The 22,436-nt window shown below is 43.1% G+C and overlaps 1 protein-coding gene across 1 annotated transcript in view; it reads left to right on the forward strand.

Moving 5' to 3' along the window:
• GSK3B (glycogen synthase kinase 3 beta) overlaps positions 1-22,436 on the forward strand; it is a 362,942-nt gene that overhangs the window by 232,677 nt on the left and 107,829 nt on the right. The window contains 1 exon segment of the mRNA XM_030203995.1: positions 1,971-2,081. Within this exon segment, the coding sequence (XP_030059855.1) occupies positions 1,971-2,081 (111 nt within the window).

The raw sequence follows: 22,436 nt of genomic DNA on the forward strand, positions 1-22,436 counted from the left end.
TTCTTGTTTCCTGAAGTTATATTCCTTCCTTGGGGAGTCGGAAAACAGTCTTCAGGATTCTTGTTACAGTTATTGGAGGATGAGTTCATTCCCTCCAGTTCATGTTTTGGGAGGATGAGTTTATTCCCTCCAGGAGGATGCAAGTATTCCCTCCATTTATACAAAGTGGAGGACGAGTTTATTCCCTCCAGGAGGATGAGTTCATTCTCTCCTTTTTTGAGTTTATGCCCTTGTTAAGGGGCCATCGTTCACTGTGAGGAAAGTTCATGTTATTCCCATTGCGGTTTGCCATACTGCTTTGGAAGCTTCAAATACTGAAGAGGCAGTGGAGCTAGCTGGACATGAGGCACTGTGAAAAGTTGAGTGCTCTATCTCACCCTGCTGGTTAATGGACACAACCCATACGTAATGGCTTCATCTGCTATGTCTAAAGGAAAGGAAATTATCATGGTAAGAACCTAATTTTCCCTTCTGGCAAGGGTATCTCTCCAACACACAGCAAAACAGGGAACAGTACCCTACAGAATTGGTGAACAGCTGGAGGAGTAGGGAAGGGATAAGGCCAAGGCAAACTGATCTTTAGAGGTTGATTGTAGTAAAATATATATTTATTGAGAAACAAGATATTACAGACTCGACATGGTCCATGTTTCAGCAGGTAACTGTCTTTGTCAGGTGTTGAGTATCTGTATATGAGACATCCATAATGTCAACAAATTAGTAAGGAAACTAAATAGTTGCTTGAAAACACTGGTTGATACATTTTCAAGTGTGTGTTTGCTTTCCTTACCTTGCCAGGTATTTGTGACCTGGATTGGCCACTGTTGGAAACAAGATGCTGGGCAATACTTATGTACTTATGACTCTCATCATGTTTGACTGCCTATATGGTTACATGGTGGAAACTTGATAACCAACATTTAAGCATAGGTGGCTAGGGCCTGCGCAGAGTAGCTGGAGTAGTTCTGGCCACCTTGTTGGGCAGACTGGATGGACTGTGCGGTTCTTTATCTACCATCGTTTACCATGTTACTGGTGCAGTACCTTTGGATGTGTTAATTTCCTTTTTCTGTTGGAGGTAGCATGTAGCTAGGCAGAGTCCCATCTATGGTGATTACTTTCCTTCTTGCTTTGGTGAAAACAGCTGTATCAGATGTTTTCTCAAGACGGCAGGATAGAAATTCTCACAAACTCTCCCACCTCCCCAAGGAGTTATAGTCTAATAAACTTTGTAATTGACCAGTCTTGCATGACAGTAGCAAACAGGAATAGGCACATATGCATGGTTGTGCACTCTCAAAAATTCTGTCTTCACTGCTGGAGGAAAGTTCCTATGTGGTCTCCATCATCTGACATCATCCATCTGCAAAGATTTCTATCCTGCTGTCCTCAGATAACACACACTATGTGTTTATATACTGCCTCATTTTTGTTTTTTTAAAATGCTGGCTGACTTGGTTGAAATAAACATAGAAATTCTGTACTGATATCTGGATATTGGCCAGCGCTGAATATTCAGTTTCAGCGGTGACAGCACTGCTGTCCAGATACAGGTGATATTCAGTCCACCATCCAGATAGGTAACTGAGTTATCCTGCTAGCAGATTGAATATCACCAGTAACAGGATAGCTACCCCTGTATTGCTCCAGTACTGTCCGAATAGGTTGGAGATGGTCTGTCCAGATAATGCTGCTGAAGATCAGCTGATAGTCATGGTTAAGGGAAATATCCAGTTAAGTGATATTTCCCTTTGAATGCCAGACCTGTATTTTTTTTTTTTAATTTTCTTTAAGGAAAATAAGGTTTAGAATGCCTCTGGAGTAAAAACAAAGAATCCACACCTCTTTACTACATCAGGAATTGTATGATATAGTAAGCTTTGTTGGGGCTTTGACATCCTTATTTATATTTTTTCTGTCATTCTTAAGTATTGTACTTAATTCTGTCCATGCTTGAATTTGTTTTCTAGAAAGATGAAGTGTACCTCAATCTGGTGCTGGACTACGTTCCTGAAACAGTATATAGAGTTGCCAGACATTATAGTCGAGCCAAACAGACACTCCCTATGATCTACGTGAAGGTAAATAGAAGGACTGAACCAGATTCTTGTGGTATCGGTATATGTTTGGTGAAGGGAAGCAATATGCTGGTTGATGGCACGAAAGTTAACAGCATCTAGCAAAATAGTTGAGGGGTAGAGGTTTCTAACAGTATTAAATTGAAGGAATGGGAATAAGGGTCAACTTAAATTGTAGATTATACTTTTTTATTGGATTAACTTAACTTTTAAAAGCTAGTCAGAACTATATTCCTTTTCAGCCTGCTAAACCAGTAAAGACTGACAAGTTTTGTCACCCTACCAGCAGATGGAGGCAGAGAATTAGGGAATAGTGCAGCCTGGAACTTGTCAGTATTTCTCTGCTTCCAGTAAATGGTTCAGGTTGGACTGGTGCAACAGGTTTTTTTTCCCCCTTTGGAGTAGCTTGCCTTCCCAGATTACTTGTGAGCCTCTGTCATGCTGGGGTTTTGTTTGCACCATTTGTCTACTTGTCTAATTTTCTAGAAATTGGCATTCCAAATATTTTTTATTTTATGATATTTTATTGTAAACAGCCTTGATGCTTGTGCAGAAGGCAGTATATCAAGCCCAATAAACCATAAACTTGTCTTTCTTACAGTTTAGTCCATGGCTTGCAGCTCTTGAGATCAAGCCTTGGTCTAGTTTTTGCTTTCAGGGATCAGTCCACAGATCTTCTCCTGCTCAAGTTTGAGGTGTGCAACCCTCTGTAACCCTAAGCTCCAGCCCAGGGTCATCTTGTGAGGCTAGCTGGCAGGGGTGCATTGCAGACAGTAAAGGTAAAAGAAAAAAAAAATGTGTTCAAATTAAAAAAAAAAAAAAAAAAAAGAGAGAGAGAAGGGAAAGCCTGTCTTGTAGTTAGATCTTAATTGGTGCTTCTTAATAGGCAGGCAGTTGCAGCAGAGGGGCAGGCCCAGACTGAGGACAACTAGTAAGTCACCGGGGTAGATTAAATCTATCATCATGGGCCCATAGTTCCCTCAATGGTTAGAAGACGCAGTCCGGGCTGGGTGGCAGGCACAGGGGGGGGGGGGGGGGGGCATGTAGAAGCTGCTGTGTTGGCTTCTGCTACCACAATTTCAGCATCAGATACCCCCATGGTGGTGCCAGAGGCACTGACATGCAAATTTGCCAGTTTTCAGAAGCCTCCTGCACCTTCTCCATTGGCCTCGGGAGAGCCAGTTTTGACAGGAATGGCAACCATTTCCATAGTGTCCCCAGATCAATCCAGAGACTTGTAGGTTATGCCCCTCCTCTAGCAGGTTAGATAGAACTCGGAAGTTTGCTACATGTGCAACCAGCCTCACTTCAGTATTCTCTCTATCTAGCAGGTAGAAGGGAGCATAAAGTGCAGCTCTGTGGCCTGAGTAGTAGTAGTAGTAGTGTTGAGCTTTCTCTGGGGTTGAGGTGCTGGAGCACATTCTGGGATACACCTGGTGGTGCCAGGTCCCTACCCTTCTCCCCCTGTCAGCCTACTTAAATTCTGTTGAGGATTTTGGCTGTATTCCTCTCCTGTCTCTTAAAAAAAAAAAAAAAAAAAAAAGAACCAGATGGAACGATTCTCCAGCCTCATTTTGGCTTGCTTGGCGCTTGGAACAATTCTCTGTTCAGCTTAATTGGAACGTGAGCAGGGCTGGGACTGCGGAGAAGGTAAGGCTTTTGGGGCTTTGTCCGTTCCGTTGGAGTCTGTTAAGCGCGGGGCACGGTGGCACGTCGCTTCCCTGTGAGTTTTGTTCCGCGACGGTAGTGAGTCATAGTGCAGATCATGGGATCGCGTGTTGGGCACCATGGCGCCAAAAGGGATCGTTTCTCGCTTGGCGGGAAAGTCTGTGACTGGAACGGTTGATCCGCTGGCGCCATTTTCTCGCTAGCACCGCGGTCTCAGGATGCGGCGGCGGGATCTGCTGGGGCTCCCTCCGACAGAGAAGCCTCAATTTCTGTCCCGGAAAAGGCTATTATTATGGGGGCATTTCCCCCGGAGTTTGTACTCTTTTGCTCAAAGCGTTTTTATTGTGCTCTGAGGGAGAGGGGCAGGAGGCGGCCATTTTCGAGGCTCTGCTGCCTCGGGCTCTGAGTTCGAACAGAAGCCGCCTAAGACGGCCCGGTTGGGTTTAAGGGGCTGGTAGAGTGGAGGAGTAGCCAGCTTTGAACCTGGCTGTCTGGGTTCGTTTCCCTCTGCCGCTCCTTCTGTCCGTGAGCAAGTCACTTAGCCCTCCATAATAACCCTGGGATGACATATGGATTCAGAGGGTGTCCCAGGGTCTGGGGAATCCTTTTCAGGGCACCTTGAACAGAGGGAGTTGCCCGCGGGTGAGGGAGTTGACCTCACCGCGACCAGGCTCTTTAAAGGGAAGAACTGATTCCGTTCTTTATACAGGCATTGTAAGTGCTAATTTTATATCCTCTGTGGTTAGCGCTTCCATTTGGTCAGACACTAGGATGCCGGCGGAATCCTGTTAGGTTCATGAGGCTATTCTGTTCTTGGGTGTATGTGCGCACTTGATTATTAGCATTTGTATGCGCTACCAAACACTTACAGCGCTGAACGCCTGACATAAAGAGACAGTCCCTGCTCAAGAGCTTACAATCTAGTATAGCTCCATCTTTATTGCCACTCCACATGGCACTGCTGAGGCCCCAGTGCTCCCCTGGGTTCTGATGTGCTTGAAATTCAGGCAGTTTTATATGTAGATCTTTCAGGAATGTGATTGGGAACCTAGTGTGGAGCACTCCAGTTTCTGCATATTGGTTTTCCACAGCTTTGAGTCTTCCTCAGCTTTCCAGGGGCGAGGTAGGTGACCCTTTAGTCCCCTGCAGCTGTGCCTTGACAGTGAGAGCCTTATGCTGCTGCTTGGAAGGTACTGCCTCTGAAAGTCTCCTGGTAGAGATGCCTGTGCTTCTCGAGGTGTTTACAGTAAGAATATTTCTGGACCCTCCTTGAGGAGGTTCAGGGGGTGTGTACATCTTTAATGGAAGGGAGGAAGGGATCAGGATTAGGGATCCTACCCTTGGTTTTCACTCTTCCACTCTTCTCCTTTCTCAGACATGGCAGTACAGTGTTTTAGTAGTCAGGCTTAAGGCTGTTGACTAGATGTTTCTGTGAGAAATGTTACATTTTGAGGCTAGTGCAGGCCTCTCAGGTTTCTCTCGGTTTCCTTGGTAACCCTGCACCCTCTGGGCTCCCCTGGTGGCATTTGCTCTGTGGGTATTGTTTACATCAATCTAGTTTTATTGAGGAGGGCTGCTGGCCTTTCAGCCTGAAGGTTATAGGTTCAAGGCTGATTTTTCCATCCTATTAGATACTGTGGGCTCAGCTAGATTTCCAGTGGGGCATATTTTATTTCATTATCTCTTATGGCTTGCTTGGCCAAGTAGTTCTTACATGACTGGAACAGTTTTCAGAACTCAGTTTTAAATTTTGCTCTTCTCTCTCTCTCTCTTAGCACACTGATACTGGCCACACTTTTGCATATTAGCCTCAGCTGCCTGGTACTGCAGCGTTCCCGGTACCTCTAATTGCTTCTTATGGGGTACCTAAATTTCATAAGGAGTGGCCCAGGAGCTACTTCAGTGTAGAGATAGCTTAATAGTGGTTGCAATCAGCTGAGAGTAAGCACTGAGCTCTAGGGGTGCGGCTTCACAACCCACTGTAGCTTGCTTTTTGTAGCATGCAATGGTACTACAGACATATGCTGCTATACCATCTGTCTCTGGTGTACCTGGTAGTACGACTGATACCCGTCAGGGCAGAATTTTTCTTCCGGAACAGCGACGGGCGAAGCTGTGCCAGGTTTCTTCCCTCATTCGGCTGAAGGCTTCAACAGCGTTGGACTATGTTCAGGGGTTGTTCCTTGGGCCCGGAGCCGCATGCGGCCTTTGCAGTGGTATCTACTCAGCCGTTGGTCTTTCCTTTCCAAGGTTCTTTGATTCGTTTTCCCTGGACACCGCGAGCTTCTTTAGCTCTGCGGTGTTGGCTCAGGTCGGATACTGACTCGAGGCATGTCTCTCGCCGCGTCAGAATGGCGTGTGGTTCTCGGCCACTCAGCTCAGGGGAGTTGGTCCCCCTCGGAGTCCAGGTTACAGTTCAATCTCATGGAACTTCGGGCGTTTCGGTTGGCGCTCCTAGCTTTCGAGATGTTGTTGAGTTCAACCAGTCCGAGTACTCTGCGACAATGCGACGGCGGTAGCATACGTCATTCGGCAGGGCGGAACTCGAAGTGCTCCACTGGCAGAAGAGGCGTCCGTGCTGTCTCTTGGGGCAGAGAAGCATCGAGTTTGGTTGTCGGTGGCTCACATAGCGGGAGTGCTAAGTGTACAGGCCAACTTTTTCAGTCGCATTCGCTTGGATGCCGGGTAGTGGGAGCTCTCTCCGCCGGCTGTCAGCCAGATTTCGGATCGCTGGCAGACTCAGGTGATGGATTTCATGGCTTGATTCTACAATCCCAAGGTGACCCGGTTCTTCAGCAAAGTGCAGCTGTGACCAAGTGGTGACAGCACTGGTCTTGTAATGCAGAGGTAGACGGTTCAAATCCCACTGTTACTACTAATAAAGCTGTGAGCAACAACAGTTAAAGAGGCAGAGAGTTTGAGTCCAAAGGAATAGACGCTATTCTTCAGCCGTGGCCGTTGGAGCTTCTATATGTCTTTCCTCCATAGCCGATGGTCAAGTAGTAGGGAAATTTCTCGTCTTCCGGGTCCGGTAATACTAATTGCGCTGGACTGGCTCAGATGTCCTTGGTATGCGGGCTTGATTCACCTCCTGATCGACGAGCTGTTCCACCAGTCTCACTGGCCGGGTCTTATCCATCAGTAGCCGATAGTCATGAAAGATCATGCTCCATTTGGGCTTATGGCCTTGCCTTTTTACGGTCGTGTCTGAGGTGTCCAGGATAGCCGGAGGCGGTTTTTGGGACCCTGTTACAGGTGCACAAATGTTCCACTTCTACTGCGTATGTTGGAGTGTGGAGGTCGTTTGTGGCTTGGGGTTCCTTGGCAGGCATTTCCCCTCAATAAGACCCTCTTGGGTCCGTTCTGGCCTTTTTGCAGGAAGTGATGGTTAAGGAACTGTCGCTAAGTACTTTAAAGGGTCAGTTAGCGGCATTGGCTTCCTGGAGGGGTCGTTCGGGGAGCCACTCCTTAGTGCCTCTTCCGGAGTTCGTTCGTTTTCTTCACAGTGTAGGGCATCTCAGACCTCCTTGGGTTCCGGTGGTGCCGGATTAGAATTTGAACCTGGTCCTTAGGGCGTTTCGGCGGTCTCCTTTCGAGCCCCTGAGTAAAGATCTTGAATGTTTTCAAGTTGAAGACTGTGTTTCTGGTGGCAATGGCTTCAGCCAGGCGGGTGTTTGAGCTTCAGGCCCTTTCGTGCAGAGCCCCTTTCTCCATTTTTTCGGAGGCGGGAGTGACAATTCGAAGGGGGCCGTCCTTGGTTTCTAAGGTAGTCACGTGTTTTCACGTTAACCAGGGAGTGGTGTTGCCATCCATCCTTCAAGCAAGAGGATGTCCCTCACAATTTTCGAGCTCTATGGGGTTTAGACGTTAGGGGACCTCTGATGTGTTATTTGGAGGCGACTAATTCGTTTAGAAAGCAGATCATCTTTTTGTGCTTGTCGCAGGTCATAAGAAAGCGAACATGGCCTCTAAGGCCACGGGCGATCAGTGGCTTAGGGAGGCTATTGTGTCGGCTTACCTGTTGTTGGGGGATTCTTTCCCTATTCGCATTCGGGCACTCTCCAAGAGGGTTCAGGCCTCTTCTTTTGCGGAGTGTCGTCTGGTGTCGGATGACATTTGTTAAGCAGCGTCTTGGTTGTCTTGGCATGCCTTTGTTATGCATTGCCATCTTGATGTTGCGCGTCGAGAGGCGCTTGTTGGGACTTCTGTGTTGGCGGCCGGAGTAGTCCGGTCCCACCCTTGATGAGGATTGCTTTGGTACATCCCACAAGTCTCTGGATTGATCTGGGGATGCTATGGAAAGTAAAATTATGTCTTACCTGATAATTTTCTTTCCATTAGTCCCTCAGATCGATCCAGAGCCCCTCTCTGGAATTCGCTTTTGTAATCTCTGATCGGATTCAGTATACTTCAGTCGGTTCTGTTCATGTTCCTTTGTCTCTGTTAGGGTGTGTTTATATTTACATTTCTAAGTTATAGAAGCTCGGAGAGTTTCTTCCAAGTTTATGCTGCTTTTGCAGAGACAGGAGAGTGTTCTATGGTTCGTACTGCTCTGGTATCGTTATACTGAAGTGAGGCTGGCTGCACATGCTCTATTGTAGCAAACTTCTGAGTTCTCTCTATCTAACCTGCTAGAGGAGGGGCATAACCCAAAGTCTCTGGATTGATCTGAGGGACTAATGGAAAGAAAATTATCAGGTAAGACATAATTTTACCTTTGTGCCAGAATGCCAAAATCCTTCATGGTCTGGGATCTTTAGGGGACAGCACATCTGGAGGCTACTGTAGTCCTTTCCTTCTCCTGAAGAGTGAGAAACCAGGAGGAGCCAGGGTGGATTCCTCTGGAGGTCTAGGACCCCAGGTGGTGCCGGCTGCTCTGACTGTTTTAGGAAAATGCTGTAGGAGTTTTGAGATTGGGCTGCTGGCTATGTAGGAGTGCCTTCATATTTCCAAATGTCTTGGAACCTATGCATGTAAATGAACCAGGGTGACCAGTTAAGGGATTAGATCGTAAGTGAGTCCTAATTACTTTGTCCTTGGTGGGATGAGGAGGATGTAGACAAAGGGGGCTCACTCCTAGCAGTGCTTACCTTCTCTCGTGAGGAAGATAAAGATTCTCCTGTAGTCAGAATGTTTTGCGAGGAGGAACTCGCCTCCTTGATTTGCCAGAGCTCCTTGGCTTTCTGTATTTCTGTAGCAATGCAAAAAGAGCCCACGGATGGAGAGCCTGTTTTGGATGGTCTGTGTAGACCCTCTAAGACTTTTAAGGTTCAAGATTCAACTTTATTTAATATCTAATCTCCCCTCTTCCATTCTTCCCATTATGCTTTATTGTTGAATTCTTAATATATTTACGATTATTTCCTTATTGATAAGTGTTGGATTATGTATTTTGCTTCATTTTTTATAGTAACTTCTTTTTAGCTTGTTAGCCACACTGAACTCAAAATTGTGCGGAAAAATATGGGGTATAAATGTCATAATACCACAAATCACAAAATCTAAGTGATTTACAGTGGATAGTACAAGAAACAAAAGTGTATAGAAAAATAGAAGCGTAATGGAACAACACATTAGGAAACTTGGTTACAAATGTTATAATTATAAGGAAGGAGGGTAAGGGGTAGGAAATAATGCTAATTAAAACCTAAATTAAAAATATCATTTTTTTTCTACTTTTGTCATCTGCCATTTAATTTTTCTAATTATGTTGTTTACAGTCTCTGGTTTCTGCTTTCGTTTGTCTTAACTCTTGCCGGAGTTCTTATTCAATACAGGAATTCATTGCATTTTTTTCCTCTCTCCTTTCTTCTTCACTTTCTTCACTACATCTCAGACACTAATCTTTCAGCTTTTTTCTATTTCATTTTTTGCCTCTTTCCACTCAGATTTCATTCATTCTTTCTATTCAGTTTCCCTCCCTTCTTTTATTTTACTTCATCTATTTTCAATCTCTTTCCCTTACCTCAGCTTCCTATTCTTTCATTTTGTCAGTCTTTCACCAACTATATCCTCTCTCAAACCTCTTTTTATCCAGCATCTCATCTCATCTCTCTCTGTCTCATAGCCCCCTTCCATCCAACACCTCTGCCTCTTTCCATCCCGTATCCAATAGCCTCCCTCTGTCATAGTACTCCCCTTCCCCCATATCTCCACTCCACATCTGGTTGACCACGCCTCCACCGCTGCTGCTTCCCAGCAGTGGCGGCAAAAAAAAAAAAACCCAATACTAAAGTAAAGGGGCATATAGCTGTTTTAAGCATACCATTGCTGACACTGTCTGTTCTTTCCCCCTCCAAAATAGTAAGTTTGTCAGAGAGGGTGAGACTGACAGAACCAGCAGAGATGTGCATAAAGAATGTGTTTTTTGTTCTTCTTTTCTTGTTTATCACTGCTCCTGTACCAGGAATCAGCCACAGAGTTGGAAGGTCATAATTTGGGTTGGGGAGACTTGGGTTCCTCAAGCCTCTTGTACTTGAGTTTTGTATGCAGTTTTGATCACTGCATGTCACAGAAGATATAATGGAAGCAGAGAAGGTTAAGAGAAGAGAAACAAAATTAATAAATGGAATAGAAAGAGACTAATCAGTTTAGGGCTCTTCAGCTTGGGAGAATAATGATGTGGAATTGGACCATCTCACATTGGATGACCTTCGGAGCCCCGTGTACCTGATAGGAGAGAATAACATGCTAGTAGACAAAGTGAATCAAGTCCTGCAACCACATAAGTGGTCGCTGGACAGAGGAGCAGCTCTGGCTACGGGTTGAGCTCCTGAAGAAGCTTTGGTGAAACAGAGGCTCTCTGTAGATCATACCCAAGTACTAAAGCCACAATAAAGATAAGTGCTCACAGATATATTTAAATTCATATGCATGGTAAATGAACATAAACAGCGTTAAATTACTTAAAACTTTAATAATTAGACGGAGGATTTTGACTAATGAAGAAGCTCGCATGGCACTCACATTGAAGAAAATTTATTCAGTGAAAGCCGAGCATCTGAAGTGTTTTCCTCCAATCAAATATTCTATTGAAGATTTAAAGTAGACATTAGAGAGGAAACTTTAATTGCATTCCCTCGGAACTGATAAAATATCTCAAATCCTGACTTCTAGGAGAGAGACTACTAGAATGTCTTATGGTTCTGACTAGAAGACGTTTATAGGTAGTAAATCCTGTTATCTCACCCTGCAGTCCGAATTGCAGATTTTCAGTGAATGAAGAATTGGATTCCACCATTGAGACTCTAGCAGACTTTCCCTATGAGTCCTATCTCAGTCCAGGAATAAAGTCCAAGGTCTTGACTTTATATACCGCTCACAATCTTTTGGACAAGGCCTCAGTGTTGCTGCGGAACTGTCTTTGTTAGCTTTTACAGTTCACTGGTGTTTAGGAAAATTAGTCTCTCCTCACAGAGCCATCTTTTCACCAACAGGTCTTCTGTTCGTCTCTTTTCTCTTCTTCCTCTTCAGTCCAACATGGGCATCTTTCTGGGTCAGATGACGCCTATGGACTAATCAAAAAACAGTGTAATTCTGTCCAGCAGAATTCATGGTCATGAAGAGAGGCCTTGTTATTAGCAAAGGAACTGTTATTTGACGGCAGTACACCTCTCTCTTAATTCTCATTAAAAACTTGGAGCCATGGTCTTTGTGAGGTAAGCTCCTCCGCTCTTTCCAGGAGATAACTAGAGACTAGTTTGCAGTAAACAACATGTCTTTGGATGAAGTCATCATGGTATGCCAAGCAGTAATTTTCCTTTTTAGAAAAACTGGTTTCTGATGGTTACGGATGTATTCAGGGCACAGGCTATAGAATCTATATTGGTTATAAAAGAATGGTTCAGGCTTGTATAGGTACCAGACCAGCAAAGGTGAGGTAGCAGGAAAATACCCCTACAGCGCCCGCATTTACTTTTGATCATCAAGGTCCTGGTGCCTCAGGGGTTCATAGCCTGCTCGGGCTGTTCCTGGGTGAAGGCCCAGGTGGTATCCCCTGAGGAGATCTGTAGGGTGGTGACTTGGTTGTCACATCATTCCTTTACTGAGCACTCCAGCATGCTGGCCAGAGCCCATTTGGTCTTTGAGCTGTCATTCGTGGGGGGGGGGGGGGGTTGTCTTCCCCTGCCCATTAGAGTACATCCCATTGGTTCAGAACAGTGGAACTGATGCTAATAAAGGAGAAATTATATTTTACTTGATTAATTTTATTTTCTTTAGTCAGCAACACTGTTCTGAAGTCCCACCCTTGGAAGACCTTGGCCCGGATCTCTGGGTGTGCTCTGTGCTTCTTTTTCAGTGCTAAAAAAAAACCCCCAAAAAGGAAGAAATTGTGATTGGCAGCCATACTGGGTTCCTGTGATGTGGCTATATCCTGGTATATGCAGGTTAGTGAGTGTCACTCAGTGATGTTTTGCTCGCTTGATTATCATTGCAGCTGCAGTGGTTGATGGGGCATGGGTGTGTAACAGAGGGGGCCTTCTGCTGCTTGGGCAGATGTATACAGGATTGTTCCAGAGGGAACCACAGCTTATGCTGGTGATATCACTAACAGAATTCCGTTTTCTCTACTTCCACCTTCTGGTAGGAAGGGGATAACACCCATTGGTTCAGAATAGTGTTTCTGACTAAAGAAAAGAAAATTATCAGGAAAGACATCATTTCTCCTCTCATTATGCCTTCAAACCTAATGGAATGTTGGAAAGAGAGAATACATAAAGGGTTAAAAATGTCTTCCCAGGGACATAACTGTCTTAAAGTGTAAGGGAATGAGAGAGTTTCAACATTTGCTGCATAGAAACATTAATACACTGAAACACAGCTGTTGGGGAATTGTTCCTTTCAAACCACCCTTCTTCAATCCTCCTGATCAGACACCTACACCAAAAGAGCACAGATATACATGCAGAGAGGTTAAAAATTATTCCATGTAGTGTACTCTGCATGTTTTCCCTATCATGTCCCTCACTGCCCCAACTCTGAGCTTGGCTGGCTCTTAGCAGTAACGTGTGTGCATTTCATTTTCTTTGTTAATCTTACCATGAAAACCAAAAACATTTCTTGATGGGATATGCCGCCATTAGAGGCATTAACTTGAGAACACAATTCAAGTGACAACAAAAGGTTAAATGCTTCCCAGGATTCTTTTCCAGCAGGAACATAAACCAAATTGAAGTGAAATTGGAGAAGAGAGCAATGATGTTAAAATCTATTGTTAGCCATCTCGGAAGAAATGACCTGACTAGAAAAAGCACCTCTTCAGTGCACAGTGACTTCCAAATTTTGGGATTAAGACTTAAATGCATTGTTAATACTGTAACATTTTCAGAAGTTGTATCTGTTCATGGTAAGGGAGAAAAGAGACTGCATCGCACAGCCAGCTTTAATACTTGACTCTAAATCTAATGTAAATGAGAAGGTGTCAGATATATAGGCAGCTGAAGCAGTCTATGGTATAGCAGGAGGCTATACTGTAATGGATTACATCTTTCTGTGGTAGGAAAAGGATCTTAACTGAAAAGTTGAATCATTATGTGGATAGGTGTTTAAACTAGAGGTAGGGAGTAGAAGAGGTGGTTTGGTTTGAGGGGACGATGACTGTGAAATTATTGGTTGATTTTGATGTCAGAAATCAGTCGTATATTATATCGTTTCTGTTGTATATTATATCATTGTCTTGTTGATCTTGGATTTCAATAAAACACGTTTTTGGGAAAAAGAAGCTAGAGGAAGGGGGTGGCTAATGGAAGAGAGCAAGTTCAGGATGCCACCCCCAATAAAAGCATTAACAGTAGTGAAGAAAATAAGATGGGGAAAGTAGATTAGACTAAAAACTGTTCAAAATACGAGAAAGCCATCCATAAATTGGAAGGCTATGAGCACAAAGGCTCACAGTCTCGCCAACAAAGTTCCTGATCTCAGAGCCCTAATGGACTTGAACATTGTAGCTATTATGGAGATGTCGTTCAGTGAGCCACATGAATATGATGTAGCCAGTGGTGTGCTGGAGCGGGCTCTCACAGGTTCGCGAGAGCCGTTTGTTAAATTTTCAAGAATTTTGGGAGCCAGTTAAAGTAGGACCCCCCCCCCCCCCCCCCCCCATGGCTACTTTAACAACTGGCTTTCAAAATGTGGACTCAGGCCCTCTCCTGAATTCTCTTTTACTATGCTGAGCCCTGCCTACCAAGTAAATAGACTGCTTCTGCTCTCTGCTCCTTGTTTCCAGCTCTGAGCAGCAGGCTGGGACGACTTGTGTATGTGAGAGAAGTCTCAGCATACTGTTCAGAGCCAGAAACAAGCAGCGGGGAGTGGTGGCAGTCCATTTATTGGCTGGTGGGGCTTAGCATCCCTGCCTCCTATCTCATTGCTTTTTAGTTTTTTCAAGAGTCTTTGAGAGACTTTGTCAAAAGCTTTCTGGAAATCTAGATACATTACATCAACTGGCTCATCTTTATCCACGTGTTTATTCATGCCTTCAAAGAAGTGTATCAGATTGTTGAGGCAGGACTTCCCTTGGCAGATTCTATTTTGACTCTGTCCTGTTAAACCATGTTTGTGTTCCGTAATTTTATTCTTTATAATAGTTTCCACTATTTTGCCCGGCACTGAAGTCAGGCTTACTGACCTGTAATTTCCTGGATCACCCCTGAAACCCTTTTTAAAAATTGGTGTTATATTGGCCACCCTCCAATCTTCTGGTACTATGGATTGTTTTAAAGACAGGTTACAGATCACTAACAGCAGATCAGCGATTTCATGTTTGATTTCTTTCAGTACCTTGGGATGCATACCCACCCATCTGGTCCAGGTGATTTACTCTTTTATTTGTCAGTTTGGCTCAGTACGTCTTTCATGTTCACAGTGATCTTTAGCTTTACTGAGATTTTTCAGTTCCTCCATATTGTCGTACTTGAAAATCATTTCTGGTACAGATAAATGTTAAATCTTCAGTAAAAAAAAAAAAAAAAAATGAAGCAAAGAATTCAGTCTCTCTACTATCATTTATTGTTATGGTTTTGCTATATAGTCTTTAATGTTGCCATGTCAAAATGATGTACCGACAAAATTAAGACAGGATCTCCAATGCATAAATAGGAAGTGGAAAGTGAAAGACAAAGAAACAATCATAGTACATCCATAGAACGTACAAACAAAGAGTTGTGTTAAGCAGTCTGCCTAAGCAGTACACCGTTTATGTAGAAAAGGCCTTAGTGAAAGGTTTTCACACCTGTTTTAAACTTTATGAAGGATAGTTCAGCCCACATCTCAAAATGTAATGATTTCCATAGGGTTGGAGCCTTGTCTTCATTGAGTGCCCCTTTCGTTCCTTGATGATCTAACTTCCCCCAAGATTACTTCACAGATTTTCAGGTTCTGATGTGCCTGAAAAAGTTGTTATGATGAGTGTTTGGTTCTGTGCCAAGTTTCTGTTCATATTCTTCTGTTAGCCCTGTCCCTTGGGAGGGGAAACACTTCAGCCTCATGGGCTGAAAAAAATGAGAGGCAATTTAGACTTAGATATAGGCGCAACCAGTAATTATCTTTATTGGTATATCACTAAGCCCAATACAAAGTAATTGTCCTCTCTGGAGCAAGTTGTCATACAGCAAAGCAAGATGCAAATCCTGAATAACAAAGAGTGCTCAGCTAACACTTTCCCAGCCATCACATAAATACCCTTTGTAAGTTTCGTTTCTCCTAAATCATGTGATTTCTCCTAAGCTAAAAACAGAAAGTAGCCTGTGCCCTATATGGATTGTTCCTGTATCATATCAGTCTCTCCTGATGCATTTGCACTTGCACAGTCGGTGGCCATTGGCTAATTACTTATCAGTTCTGCGTGCAGTTAGTCACATAGCAAACTAACAATCCCCTTGTGTCCTTTTTCCCCAAGACTGAAATATTCTTTAGGCTCACTGTATCCTCCACTGTATCTCACCACATCCCAAGGTTATATCCACCTTATATGAAAGGCATAGTCTCAGCTCCAGCCAAACTTGTATCCTTGAAGTGTCATTCCTCAGTCCTGAGAAAGCACTGTATGTTTACAAAGATGCTAACTTATTAGGCTAACTTGTGAGAGCCAAACAGAGCAATGTAATGGCTTTTGTAACAGGCCTACTAGCATAGAAAGGAATATACATTTCCCTCTTGAAAGGCTGAAAAGCGAGGAGCATGAGACCTTTCACACACACACGGAGCACACACACACAAGTGGAGGACTGGGTTCTTCAGAGCCAGTTCTGGAAGTGCCTCAAAGAGAAAAGGTCACAAGGGATGTATGGGCTAAAAAACACAAATTAAAAAGAAAAGATATAATTTAAGAGGACAAAAACGGGTTGCAGGAGAGAATGATATGTCTAAGGGTATGGTATGAGTAAAAGTGGGTCCATGAACAATTAAAACTATGTTGGCATATTTCTTACACAAGGACACAAACCTGAAAACCAAGCATCAGCAGAAAAATCAACAGGATGAGCAGAAGTTCACATACTGTATTCTAAATTAATAAATTGCAACAGGTCATATCAAATTTTATGAAGCCATTTAGCATTAATAGCGGCCTGCAAGCCAGGAGTAAAGAAAGAAGCTGCACCAAGTTGAGTGCTAGAAAATAAACGAAATTCAGCAGGAATAGAAAATCACGCATACAGGTGTACAGATACCAGAAGCATTCCACAGGAATATATGGGTATAAGTGAGTGGAACACTGCCAGAAAATATCCATAAAAGGAAAAACAGCACGAGAAGAACTAAAAGGAATAGATGTCACACAAGACAATATTTGACCTACGTGTTGACCTGTACCAGAAAAAGGAAATACACAGAAGATACGAAATAAGAGGATAACCTTCAAAGACAGGAGAAAGAGGTATGTGAGAAGGAGATAGAGGACAATTAATTTGACTATAAAAATTCAGTACAATTAACCACAGCAGAGCCCTTTTTTGCATAACAATTAGACACATTAAGAGAAAAAAACAATGTGAGTCTGAGTACAGGAAGAAGCAATAGGAGGGGGAGGAGTTTGAGAAATAATAGAAAAATATCATAAGGGTTAGCATCACAAGCACGCTCACAATTATATGTGGTCCAGTATGCAGCCTGAACATGTAGATGTAGAGGCATATGCTGACAGGTACCAGCATGTAACATGCAATAGATGTCATGAGTAGGTAAAGGTTCAGTAAGAACAAAAGAAAGAGAAGGAAAAGCAAAGAAGGAACATAACACAAGCAATACAGGAATAGTTAACTTGTATAGCAACAGACACCATATGATACCAAGCATTAGAAGACTAGGCAACAGAAACTGCAGACACATTAGGAGTAGTATTAATGGTAAGAAGAGAAACAGTGGGTGGAGAGTGAGCAACAAGAATAGGAGAACAGCAAAGAGTTGTAAGAATAAAAAAAAATACTTCATTATGGCAAAAGTCCAAAATAAACAAGTCCTTTTCAAGTTCCAGACAAAACAATAGATGAAGGACGAAGATCAGATAGATGGGTCCAGGAAGAATCTCCTTCAAGGAAATATGATGTTGGGGTAAGAGTCCTAATGCGAAAGGGTCCAGAATAGACAGGAGCAGTCCAAACTTTGTGTACAAGTCGAGCTGCAGGAACTCAGCGTTAAGCTTGAGTGAAGTCCTCCAGCATACGATTGAAGTGGTCTTGGGAATTATTCCTTTCCTGGTCTTCAGGATTTGGTGTCCTGTTGACTGTGTGCATGATCTGGAAAAGGAGGATGATAAGAAGTATACCACAGATGGTTCCTAGGACCAACCTGATGGTTATGTGTCTGTCGGTCAAGGTCCTGATTGCTCTCCTTTTTTTCCAGTCGTCCAAAGGGACTCCACACTGTTGTCTGAGTCAATTGTTCATGTGGGTCATCTGGATCAGATGTTAAAGCCTCCATTTTGACCCTAAAGTCTCACTAGGGGGGTTGTTTTCTTCACCGGGTTTAAGACAAGGGTTCCTATTGAAGCACCTCCCCTTTGTAGCCGGGCTTACCCTTGCAAGAAGGTGGTCTACTCTGGTTGCTTAATCTCAGCTCCAGGCTCTGGAACCGTATTGCAGTGTGATAATTGTACCCAGGTACTTCGTTCAGCTGTGTGTACCGCTGCTCTGGAGTACTTGATATGGACTGTCCTAACGGGGCAAAGCCCAGTTTTCCCTCTTGATGACCTGGATTAGTACCCAGGCTCCTGCTTGAACCTTTCCAAGTTCAGTTTGTTCAGGATCTTCAAACTGATCTGAAATAGCATTAGACAGAGAAACGTCTTTATTAGTGAACATTTTCTTCATATACTAGTAAAAGAGGCTTGTTTCTGACACAAATGAAACGGGCTCTAGCAAGGTTTTCCTCGGAGTGTGTATGTTTCAGAGAGTGTGTGTGAGAATGACTGTGTGTCAGAGAGAGAGTGAGTGTGGGTGCGAGTGTGTCTGTGAGAGTGTGTGTGTGAGAATGAGTGTGTGCGAGTGCGTATGTGAGCCACAGTGAGTGTGACAGAGTATGTGTGCGATACACAGACTCTCTGTGAGACCGAGTGTATGAGATCAAGCGTGTTTGAGAGTGACTGTGTGACATAGAGAGTGAATGTGATACAGTGTGAGACATAGAGTGTGTGGTAGACAGTGTATGAGAATAAGACAGACTGTGAGAGAGAGAGAGAGTGTGTGTGTGTGACAGAGATACCTCCCCCTCCCCCTCCTCTCAGGTGTCAGGTCCACCTCCCTTCTGGTCTCAGGACCCTCTCCCCTCGGGGGGGTGGGGTGGAGGGGTGAGCGGCGGTGACCTCTGGGGGGGGGGGCATGGCGAATGGCTGAAGCTGCTTTTCCAACATTCCAATGTTACGAACGCAGCCAGAGACATTGGAACGTTGGGAGTGCAAATTATTATATTAGATATTGCTAGTGATTTCTCGGCCTCCTTATAACTCTTTTCCAGTGAGGCAAACTGAGGGATTACATACTGCCAGACAAACAGAATTTAGACAAGGGCATATACAAAAACATTTGGCTATGAAATGGACAGCACATAGCTTATTATGTGAACAGAAACATTATGAAACATGAATCAATCCATTGCTTTGGTAATGGTAAAGATACTGGTGCTAACTGAATAAAGGAATAAACATATGAGTGTACACCTAGTAAGCAGACAGAAAGCATTAGAACTCAAAATGTAACATAAATTACATAAAAGCAAATATCCTGCAATCAGAGCAACAGTGTAATCACTGGGGTAGAGTTCAACAGTTCATCCAGTAAATGGAGCAGGTGTTAAATCACACTAATGAGTCCAGTGAAATTCTTCTTCCAGCAATGCAGCTGTAGGTGTTACTGTTTGGAGACTATACGGTCCCGTATAGAGTGAGTCTCGCATCATGCTTCAGAAGGATGCCAACGTAGAGTAAATAAGGTGCTTTGAATGAAAACAATAAAAGATGTAAACAGAGCAGAGCAATGAAGACTTCATAGTTGTTTGTAGGCCTGAGGTCATAAAGGTCACAGTTTCCAACAAGTGAAACAATCTGTTTAATGTCTGGCCAGTTCTTAAACAAAATGGCATTAGCACAATGCTGTTCTCAGGTTTTATACTTTATGCAAGTCTAGTTAAAGTGAATTTAAAATAAAATCAATTGCTATTCTAGCCTATCGCAAAAGAGTATATCATAATTCATATACATTTCCCTGTTCAAACACTTCCACATACGTCCACATATATATTCACGTACTCAGACCCTCTAACCAACGTACAGTGTACTTTCTAGATATTCTGCCGTGTGACTTTTCACAATTTGTACTGTAAACAGTGCATCCAACTGGCACATGTACAGCTGACAACTTTTACAATGTAAACTTCTCTGTAACCTTTCACATAGTAAGCATCTCTGTAACCTTTTTACATAGAATTACCCAAAAATGAATGGGAATTGTCATCCATCTGCTTCACAATTAGACTCCCTACAATGCAAAACATAACTGTAAATTTTTATCATGGTAGTTCCCTCTGGTGGCTGAAATAAGGAGAAAAACAGTAACTATTTGGAAGGTAGGAAAAAAAGTTTTCAAATTCAGATAATATAAAACAAAGTGGGAAAGTTTGCACTCAGATAATGGTAACAAGGTATCTCTTATGCGGTGAAAGAGAAGGCAATTTAAAACAAATGAGGGCAAAGTAGAGCAGCACAAAACAGTGTCAGGCAAGGCACATAAAAAACTAAACAACTTCTTACTCTAAAAGCTCATTTAAGTTCAATGTGCCTGAGAGGTATGTCTGTGAAATCTGTTACCTAGGATACAGAACATACATATGCATACTTCTATCATGAGACCTAAGAAGTAAACACATTTAATATGTCATTAGACAAACATTTCGTGTAACTAAATTTAAAGGTAGAAAGCAGAAGCCTGGCAGGAAAAATAATAGGTAATGTTAAAACTATCTAATGATGAAACAGTACAGAGAATTCAGAACAAGTAATGGCAAGCTTTGAACCCAATCTAATAAAATTGAGCTGTAAAAAAAAAACCAAATCGTAATGAAGCAAACAAAGCTGCATCCTTGGCTGACCTTTACAACTTATAGATCAAGCAAGAAATAGCCTATAATTTGGAAGTTAAAGATTCTATTGCATTTTAAATATTCCACTGCTGTGTGAATCGGGCCCTTGAAACACAAAGCAGCTGGAAGGTATCCAAATGCAATTAAATCATCCGTATTAGGGATAGCCGTACGACTTGAGTAAAGTAAAAAATCCTACAGGACTTGAAATCCAGACAACCTCTGCCAGGAAGCGAAAAAAAGAAATACAGCTCTATTTTATCAAAGGTGCTAAGACACAATACAGTTCTCAGTGATCAAGTAACACAGACTCTTTGCAACTAAAAAAAAAAAAAATTCCTATTTCCCCTACTAAATGATGTCATAAGAAACCCGGACAAATAGTCTCCCTGTCGTACAGACAGGGAGACTATTTGTACAAATAACTCCAGCACTTTCTCACTTCATTCCAAAGCAAACAGTAATAAATGCTGTGACAAACTGTTAGCCCTCTCACAAATGTCCAAGGCTCTCAACAAGACTACAAGAGAAACGGGGCAGGAAAAAAATCCCTCCTTAGACTTTTGCAATTTCTGGCATTTTTCTTTGTACGATTTAATATCCTGACTCATTAAGGGAAGAACAGTACATACGCAAACTACAGATACTGACTTTTTATCATGCTCCCACGTCCACCAATCATTTACAAGAGCTTTCTGCAATAAAGAATTACTGGTACACACAATTTAAAATACACTATCTATTTCCTACTCTCAATGAAAAGTAGTTGAGAACTAAAAATTAACTTCCCCCATGAAAATCAACATTAAAAAAAATAAGACGACAGCCGGCTTCAAATTCCATACGTGCACCAATTATGCCTTTGACGCGTCCACACTGCTCACCACACTTATGCCGGTGACCGCAGCCACCGAACCTTTTGTAATGACGTCAACACACCCTGCAGGTTTTTTTCCACACTATCAGCTCTGGAGAAATCCCTTTTTTCTGTGCTATTAAAAAATCTCCACGGTCCCGCTGCAGGAATAGCTCAGACTTCATTGATTAGTTCATTGGGACAATCCAAGGGCTATTAAGGGCAATCACGTCCCTGTTCGGGCGCCAGATGTTATCCCTGTCTCTTGTCCCTTGGGAGGGGAAACATTTCAGCCTCGTGGGCTGAAAAAAATGAGAGGCAATTTAGACTTAGATATAGGCGCAACCAGTAATTATCTTTATTGGTATATCACTAAGCCCAATACAAAGTAATTGTCTTCTCTGGAGCAAGTTGTCATACAGCAAAGCAAGACGCAAATCCTGAATAACAAAGACTGCTCAGCTAACACTTTCCCAGCCATCACATATATATCCTTTGTAAGTTTTGTTTTCCCTAAATCATGTGATTTCTCCTAAATTAAAAGCAGTCTCCCTTAGAATCGAAACTAAATAGAGAGCAAAGGTGCCAATTAGCTTTTTCCGAAGTTCTGAGAGAAGACGACATTTCTCTGGTAAGTGACATTATTTTGCTCTGTGCTTGGTAACGTAAAGATTGGGTTTAAAAGAGGAATTAATTCCTTAGCGTCTCTTCGGACTGGCCCAGAATGTGACTGATATGTTGTGCATGCCTTCCAGCAGGTGGAGACTGAGAACTCTGACTCTTCAGAGAGAGCCAATACGAACCCTGCTAGCTAGAGACAGATTCAGCAGGTGGAAGGTAGTGAGCCTTATTTAATGCTTCCATTGCGTCCCACAGATCAATCCAGAGACGAGTAGATTATGTCCCTCTACTAGCAGGGGGAGATAGAGAGAACCTCAGAGGTTTGCTATAAGTGGACCTGTGCATCCATGTTAACCTCAGTATTCTTTCTATCTCAGCAGGTGGATGACATCTCCTGTGCAGCTCTGGGGTGCTGTTTGCTCCTAACCTGTTCCCTCAGGTTTAGTTGAGCTTGGGGCTTGGCATGGCTTTGCCGGTCAGTTCGGGTACACCTGATGATGCCAGGTCCCTCCCTCCCATCCCCCCCCCCTCTTCTGGGGCCTTCGTGTGGGCCTAGGCCTTTCCTTTGGCTTATGGTCCTGATTCCTCCTGCCTCATAAAAAATGAAAAGAAAAAAAGCACATCTTCAGTGAGGTTTTTTTCCTCCG

This window comes from Microcaecilia unicolor, chromosome 5 (assembly GCF_901765095.1).
Source record: "Microcaecilia unicolor chromosome 5, aMicUni1.1, whole genome shotgun sequence".
Taxonomy (NCBI): Eukaryota; Metazoa; Chordata; class Amphibia; order Gymnophiona; family Siphonopidae; genus Microcaecilia; species Microcaecilia unicolor.